At 40.8% G+C, this 8,574-nt stretch overlaps 1 protein-coding gene across 1 annotated transcript; it reads right to left on the bottom strand.

Moving 5' to 3' along the window:
- Nucleotides 1-916: 916 nt before the first annotated feature.
- On the bottom strand, nucleotides 917-4,167 carry LOC115743856 (calcium-transporting ATPase 12, plasma membrane-type-like). Its single transcript, XM_030678836.2, has one exon. The coding sequence runs from the start codon at nucleotides 4,165-4,167 to the stop codon at nucleotides 1,084-1,086; it is 3,084 nt and encodes a 1,027-aa protein (XP_030534696.2). The 3' UTR covers nucleotides 917-1,083.
- Nucleotides 4,168-8,574: the final 4,407 nt, after the last annotated feature.

The following is an 8,574-nucleotide window of genomic DNA, read 5'->3' as shown; positions in this document are numbered from 1 at the left end:
TCTTTTTGACTTGTCGACCGAACACCATGTTTCCTTTTCACTCCATCCTTTTTCAATAGTGTATTTCCCTTACTTAATTGGCTGTTGCCTCTGTGACATGGAAAGAACCAGCTAGTATTGGTGATGCTTAGGTATGAAGTATTTGCAATTGATTAGCTTGCGTAAACTCCTTTTTGTGAGTCTTGTTATTACTGTTGCCAACATGGTCATATGAATAGAATATAATCGATGATTGTTTTGCCCACAAACGGAGGAGAAGAATTGAGATGTTGGTTAAAGATGGGTATTCGCATTGATAGGTGAATTTGGCTGTAAACTTGGGATCCTCCTTTGAAAATTTCTTTTCTTCCTTCCATCCAAAGAATTATTTCACACTTTTTTTTTTTTCCCCCTTTTTCAAACTAGTGCTGTTTTGCTGCTTGTAGGCAATCAGATTTGTGCACCTATTAAACAGCTATGGCCACCTATATAAACCTTTTGTTTCAAGTTGTTTGCTAGAATATGTGGTCATGCTTTTTTAGGACATGGAAGATTTAGTTGAAGATTTGTGAGAAAAAGATGATAGCATCTCTCCTTTGGTCGGAAGCAAGCAATCATAAGGATTTGAAAGTGTGTTCAGTATAAATGATTTGATTCGTTCCTTGCCGTTTGCATCAAATAAAGTCTGTTCGACCGAAAGGAAAACCTTGCGTGAACTTAAGGCATGAATTTTTTAGCTTTTACGAAGCTTGCTGTGAACTAGCAAAGTCCTCCTTTTAGCTTTCCTGTAGGATAACTTTTTGAATACTAAATTAGAGATGATTGTTAAAGCAGGCATCTAGCATGATCACCTGATTAATAAAATCATCTGCAGGATTATTTGAGCTCAACAGTAGTGTAGCAAGAAAGACCAAAGTATCGAGGTTGAAACTATGGATGACAATAAACTGTTGATTTTATTCTGTAGCAAAACATAAAATGAGACATCCTTTACAGTGCACAAAATTTAGAATTAAAGAACAGATTCTGAAGCCCTAACCATCCTAGCAGCTGAAATCTAGATGTAAGAAGAAAGGATTATCTTCTGTGAGTTTAACATTGTGTTCAGGACGCATCTTCTCCGCGGGAAAAGAAGAAATTTTTTCCCGAGACGGGAATACACTTAACAAGCCAACCAATCGGCCATGACAAAGCTGCGAGTCCGATGCAAGCACCCCATTGTCCCCAGTCCAGCCTCTCGGTGTTGGCAAACCTCTTCAGAAACTCGACCATCACCACCTGAAGAATTATTGTCATGCTAACAATGCCCAAGAACAACTTGTTCCTATGTATCCCTTTGAATACATTTTTGTCCTCCAGCTTCCTGGCGTTAAATTCATTGAAGACCTGGCAGAGGACAAAGCAGTTGAAAATAATTGTGTCCTTCACTTTCTTGTCCACTCCAAAAATAGAACTCCCCTTGAATTGTAGGGTCAGGAGGACGATAACTTGGTACAAGGCCTGAGATGTGAGATTCCTCCACATAACTCTGTTGATAAGCGGCTCTGTTCGTCCAACCGGCGGTTTTAGCAAGAGATCATTTGTGGGTTGCTCTGTGGCCAACGCCAAAGCTCCCAGGGTGTCCATAATCAAGTTCACCCAAAGAAGCTGGACTGCCGTCAAAGGGACATCGCCAGAAGAGATTGCAGCAACGAAGTTGATGACGAGTGCAGCAACATTCACCGTGAGCTGAAACTGGATGAACTTTTGAATGTTGTTGTAGACGCACCGCCCCCACCTCAATATGGTCACCACAGAGGCGAAATTGTCATCCAGGATGACAATGTCTGAGCTCTCCTTTGCCACCTCAGTGCCTTGGATGCCCATGGAGAGGCCGATATCTGCTTCTTTTAGGGCTGGCGCGTCATTCGTGCCATCACCAGTGACTGCCACCACATGCCCTTTCTGCTTCAAGCACTGCACCATCAAAAGCTTATCAAATGGGGACGATCTAGCCATTACCTGAATTTTCTCGATTGCTGCCATTCTCTGTCCGGGTGAGTAGTTGCGAAACTGAACGCCCTCTACTATGGCTTCGTGTTCAAGATCTTTGTCGGGATTGAGTATCCCACATTCCAGGGCTATAGCTCTTGCAGTGTGCACATTGTCTCCTGTGATCATCTTGATGTTCACTCCGGCATTTCTACAAGACGCCACTGCGCTCCTGACACCCGGTCTGCATGGATCCTTTATCCCCACTATCCCTAACAATGTAAGTCCATCTTCCTCGAGTCTCCCATGAACTTGAGCAAGCGAACCATTGATTTTTCTGTAGGCGAATGCGATGCAGCGCAGGCTTTTGTCTGCCATATTTTTTATGATTGTCCCGAACTCAGACCTTGCTTCATCATTCATGACGTTCACCGTCCCACTCTGGCTGTAATAATCTGAACACAATGCCAAGATCATCTCAGCAGCTCCCTTCCAGTGTATGTGAATGACCAGCTCTCCTCTCCTCCTCACTGCAACCCCGCTTCTCTTTTTCTCAGAATTGAATGCCTCGACTTGGATTATCTCCCAGTCTTGCTTAAGTTGATCCATCATCAGACCCAATTCGAGCGCACCCCAAGAAAGTATTGCTTTCTCTGTTGGACTGCCTAAAATCTCAGGAGCAGAAACCAAAGGTCGCACGTGGATAGTACCTGTTGTGTTCAAGCCGATTCCTTGCAGTAGGATTTCAAGGATGCTGGCTGCAATTTTTCTGGATGCATCTACACTCACATGTTCTTTCCCCATCCAGAACTCAGTGACTCTCATCTGGTTTACCGTGAGAGTCCCGGTTTTATCCGTACAGATTGTTGTCGCAGAACCCATGGTTTCACAGGCAGAGAGCTTCCGGACCATGGCATTGTCGCCCATCATGCGCTTCATGGAGTAGGCCAGCGTCAAAGTGACGGCCAAGGGTAAGCCCTCAGGTATAGCCACCACCACAATGGTCACCGCTGCGGCAACTATGCGCACGACTGCATCCATCACGTCACCGGACTTGGTATTTCCGCTGGTGAATTCTCTGTGTCCGGCCTCATCTTGGGTGTGTCCGGTGAAGTAGCGGATCATCAAGACGAGAAGCACCAGTACAGCCACCAACAGCCCAACCTTCCCGATGAAGGAAGTCAACTTGTTTAGACGGGCTTGGAGCGGGGTCTCTTCATCTAAGTCGCGGCTCACGGAACTCATCATCTCGCCCCATGCAGTGTTCATGCCGACAGAAGCAACCATCATGCGACCGTAGCCATCTATCACTTTGGTGCCCGAGAGCAAGAAAGGATTCTCGCTGTAGATTTCGACATGATCGCTTTCACCGGTCATGCTAGACTCGTCAACCTTCAGGGAATGGCCATCCACAAACAACCCGTCAGCTGGAACCTGGTCGCCAACCTTCAGAAACACGACATCGCCTACAACGACATCAAATATGGAGATCGGTTGCCTCCTGCCATCTCTCACAACCTCCACTCTTATGTTGCTGCTCACTTTTGAAAGTTTCTGGAACTGCCTTCCTTGCTTATAGTTGCTGAGAGCAGACACGGCGACAACTAGAAAGATGGCGATGATGATACTCCCACCATCATACCAACCTTCTTTGAGGCCGTGTTGTTTGATGCCGAATACTAAAGAGAGAACAGCGCATGCTATGAGAATGATTATGGTCATGTCTTTGAGTGCATCAAGCACAAAACTGAGAAAGTTCTTTGCCGGCGGCTTATTGTACTTATTCGCACCGAAAACATCGGTTCGCTGCATGAGGTCGGTTTCATCTCCGCTCAATCCATTGTCGGGATTTGTCATGAGAATTGAAGCGAGTTGTTTAATGCCACCGAGTTGAGCTAGAGATTCTAACCTTTTCTCTCTTACCATGTTACTCAGGATCTTTGGGTCAACATCCCGAAGCGAGGGGCGATCTCCTTCACGTGGGTTACCATCGTTTCCGAGGTTGATGTCAATGGCAACGTAAGAGAGCGACCGCAACAGGTCCGTCTTCCTCCCGAGGACCTGTTGTGACAGAGACTCGAGAGCCCTGGTGAAGTATATGACTGTGTAAGCCAAGCGCCACCTTCGCCTGTGGACAATCTTCGCCAGGCTATTGCAGCGGTTGAGCACGGCATCGGTCCCTGCTTCGCTAGGTATACGGAGCCTCAAAGACGACATGGATGAACAACAGGAAGAGAAGACGAAAGGGTTTGCTTGGGTTAGCAAAACGTGTCTGGTTCAGAGGATGGACAGGAGTCTTGGGGAGTCAAAAAACACTGATTGACTGGGGTTGAACGGAGGGAGGGAGGGAGGGATTTCGTTTGATGGGTTTTGAAAGGTTTTTGTGTTCCCAGTTCCATATATAGTGCAGCGTGGGAGAGCTTAAATTCTGCTTGAAGTTCATGGGCAAGTTCCCTGTAGCTTCTTGAGTTAAATCTTTCCACGAACAAGGATCGGATCTGTAACGACAATTGCCTTAAATCTGATGTGATTATCTTCTCTTTCCTATTCAGTAATTATGAATTCACCTTCTCGGAAATTACCACTCCCATTGGTATTCGCCAAAGGATCTGGTAAAACCTTGTGCCCTTTTAAAGTTTCTTCAAACTGGGTGATGACAGATGTAGTAACTTGAAAACTGTGAATCCAGAAAACGTGTTTGCGCAGCATCAATCTCCTTTCAAAATAAGATATTGAACCGTGTATCTTTTCATATATTTCATTGGAAACATTCCAGTGGTAGGATCTTTCGAACGAATTTCGAGGTGCTTTCATCGTCATGTGTGGGGTTCACTCAAGTCGGTCGTTACTTGTCAAGCAAGCGCTTCTCATTTAATATAGTTTCATGACGTTACGTATAACAAGATTGTATATGAAGTTGGTCCGTATCACGAGAAGTGGATTGGAAATTCAAGTGGCAGGATCTTTCGAACGAATTTCTAGGTGCTTTCCTCATCATGTGTGGGGTTCACTCAAGTCAATCGTTACACGTCAAGTAACAGATTCTCATTTAATATAGTTTCATGATGTTAGGTACATAACAAGATTGGACATGAAGTCAGTCCATACCACGAGAAGTGGATACTTGAATAAGGGAGGGTGCGTTTATTTCGCGGAAAACTCAAGATTTGAAAAATATCTTCCGAAGAATAATCACTTGTATCGCTTACAAAAATGAATGAATGACACATGTTTTCATCATTAACAAAGATGATTAGGCATATAATGTTGTCAACCATGGAGATATTTTTCGTGCACTCATTTTGTAGGCGATATAACCAGTTATTTTATCTCTATGAACCTACCGTATCGCTCTTTATACCGATTTTATATGTTGGTTTTAATATACTTAGAATTGCGCATCAAAATAATGATTTTTTTTTCCGGTTGATCCACTCGAAGATTGATGAAAACATGGTGCTTCAGTAGCATTCCAAAAGTGTCCTGAAGACTGAAGAGGGCTCGAATGTCCAGGACACCATCTCACGTCACTCTCCCGTCGACGTTAATCTCACGAGCTTCTTTACTTGGCACATCAGTAATCTGATTCCTTTCTCGTACCTTTAGTTATCCTTTTCTTGTCCCGTCTTCACGTCGAGCTTTCCATCGTCAATCGTGAAATATACTTTCCCGGATCATGGCCGGTCCGACCCCCTAGCAATCGCAAAACCATTTAATTTTTACAAAATTTGTGGAGAATACGTACGACTTAATTCTCAATCTGGACAAGTTTTTGCCGTACATCTTTACGTTTGAAAGTGCTGTCGCGAGAATGCCATTTTCCCATGCAAATGATGCTTAGATGGAAAACCCACAAAGTGTGAATGTTCGGTTTGAGAAAGTTTAATGCATATATAAAACAGATTTTCTTCCCTTTTTTTTTTTTTTTGAAAGAGGAGGGGGAGGGGTCCGTAGTCAATTATGACAATACAAAAATTTATCATCGGGTAGATACTTTCTATTTTATCTCATTACATTATTGTCGGGGAAATTATTAGAAAAATCCTAAACATATTACACTTGTTCCAATTCAATCTTAAACCTTTTAATTTAGCCAATTTAATTCTCAATATTTTTGAGAATTTTCTAATTGAGTTCTTCCGGTCAATTTTGATGTCACTCGTCCTATGTGGCACGATTGACGTTGATGTGAACAATATTTATATTTTTTTAAATGTTGATTTTTCTTTTTCTTTTCATTTTTCTCTTCGCTTTTTTTTCCCCCATTGTGCCAACGAGGGTCATCACTGACCTACACCAGTAGCCTAGTAGAAAAAAAAAAAAAAGCAGTATAAAAAATTCAAATTTAAAAAAAATTGCAGAAAAGTCCACTTTAACGCCAATGACGATTAGCGTCTACATCAACGATTTCCGATCAAAATTAGTCGAAATGACTCAATTAATAAATTGTCAAAATATTGAGGACTAAATTGATCAAATGAAAATATTTAAGACTAAATTAGTATAAGACCAATATATTTAAGATTTTTTGGATAATTATCCCCAATATTCGATTCTTTCACAAATTCGTGGAATGCGTTTCACCTTTCGTTATTTCATGCTATTTGATTACCATTACTTTGCTCTTGCTTTGATCCAGTCGTCCCGGGTAGCCTTCTTGCTACTAGACTATTCTTGAACCACATCGTACTTCAAGCACCTTAGAATATTCCTGCTACTGGACTATTCTTGAGTCATTCATCACAACCTCGTACACTGTTTCTAGGATTTTTCATTGTGCATGCACAACCTTGGATTCGACGAAAACTCTCGAATGAACCCGACTCAAAAGCATAAAAGATTGGGTCGAGATGACGAACACGCAAAGAAGGTCACGATAAACTCTCTAACAAGCGATTCCCGATTGGAAAAGGCATGTTGTATTAGTGACACCGGCTTAATGTTCCATGAGTGATTTTGTAGTTAGAGGAATTTGAATAGTTTACGTTATGGCCATAGAAATTATAATTCGCTTGGAATTATATTTTCTTACATTGGCTACAAATAGAGTCGTTAGGTTATACTATCATCCGAAAAGCACTTTGTCCTAAAAGCAAATTTTACAATTTCCTTTGTCGATTTATGAAACTACATCGTATTTTCTGTCACGGCGCAACAGATATAAATCTTCAAATTGACTCCAAAAGGAGGAATAAAGCTTGGAAAGAGTTATACCACAGTATAAAAAAGGGAAAGTAGATGAGATTTTTTTCATCACTCTCTAAACCCGACATGCCTCTCCTCTTTTCGCGGTTCTCTCTCCGACCCCCGAAGACTTCCTTGTAAAAATAACATAACGTGGTCCATTCGAGTATGTGTAGAAGAGTCAAATGGGTGGGTTAAATCGGATTTGAGTCGGGTCAAATATGGTCAACCTATATTGATCCATGTAACCCGCTTTCATACAATATAAATTTAACGACACATACTCGACCCGACTCATATTGTTCAAACATTTCAATATTTAATTATATTTAAGAAATTTTGTTTCTTATAAATTTTTGAAAAAAAAAATTCCTAAGACATTATGGATAATTTTTACAAACTCTAGAAAATTTACAATTTTTTCTTTTTTTTTTTTTTTTTTCCTTCTTCCTCTTTTCTCCGTTGGTTGTTGGGCCTCGGTGGCGATCGGCAACCTAGCAACCAGCCACAGACACGACCGATTTCGATGAGTTCGAGGCTCACCTAATGTTAAGTGAGTTATAAATAGATTTTCCGAGTATTTTAAAAATATTCAAATTTTCTAATAATTCGAAATTTTATATTAATTTTTTCTTTTCGCCATGGCCAAGGCAGGAAAAAAATAAAATAACAAGAGAAATAAAGAAAAAAATTAATATAAAAATTAATTAATAAAAATTAATTTTTTAATAATATTCATCGAATCTATTTATGGCTCTCTTAAAATAATTATCTTAACTAATTCATTTATGATCCATTTAGGACCTATTAAGTTTCTAAGCAATCCATTTATAACTCACTTAAGATTTAAGTCAATCCATTTTTTGCCCACCACTATTAAATATGAGTTTAATATGGATTCTAGACCGATCGATTTTGCTATTTTTAAGTATGTGTTGCTATATTTATCATGGAGAACTTCTTTTCTTTTCATCTTTTTTTCCGGCAGTAAATGTCCGGAAATTGAATGGCAAAGTCTTTAACGATTCGTCTATCAAAAAGAGTTTGAGTTTATCATGAGTCCGACTTTTGGATGATGAGTTCGACTATTACATCAGTTCCTCCAATGAGGGACGTACACGTCATGCGCTTTTGGTGTAAGATTCGACACGTCGGCACGTTAGTCTTGTTTTGGATCACCATGGAAGTCATTGTCACGAGGAAGAGACCCGTACGCATACGTGACTAAGGGTGGATACAGCGCATTGGACAATCTATATGGTCAATGCAAGGGGACTTTGACTTGACTCGGCTAAAAATGCGGCAATTTTGATTTGCCCTTTTGCCAATTTAAGAAACCGAAATTTCGCAGGAAGATTTCTATTTTTTTTTATCATGGTGAAGTTTATGGGAAAAATTACCAAAATAATCTTAATCCAAAAAAAATTTCAAAAAAATCCT

Source organism: Rhodamnia argentea, chromosome 1 (genome assembly GCF_020921035.1).
Source record: "Rhodamnia argentea isolate NSW1041297 chromosome 1, ASM2092103v1, whole genome shotgun sequence".
Classification (NCBI taxonomy): domain Eukaryota; kingdom Viridiplantae; phylum Streptophyta; class Magnoliopsida; order Myrtales; family Myrtaceae; genus Rhodamnia; species Rhodamnia argentea.
This window is presented reverse-complemented; position numbering and strand designations above follow the sequence as displayed.

What these genes read in the sequence shown, in the direction of transcription:
- LOC115743856 (XM_030678836.2), bottom strand. Translation starts at nt 4,167, where the DNA reads ATGTCGTCTTTGAGGCTCCGTATACCTAGCGAAGCAGGGACCGATGCC.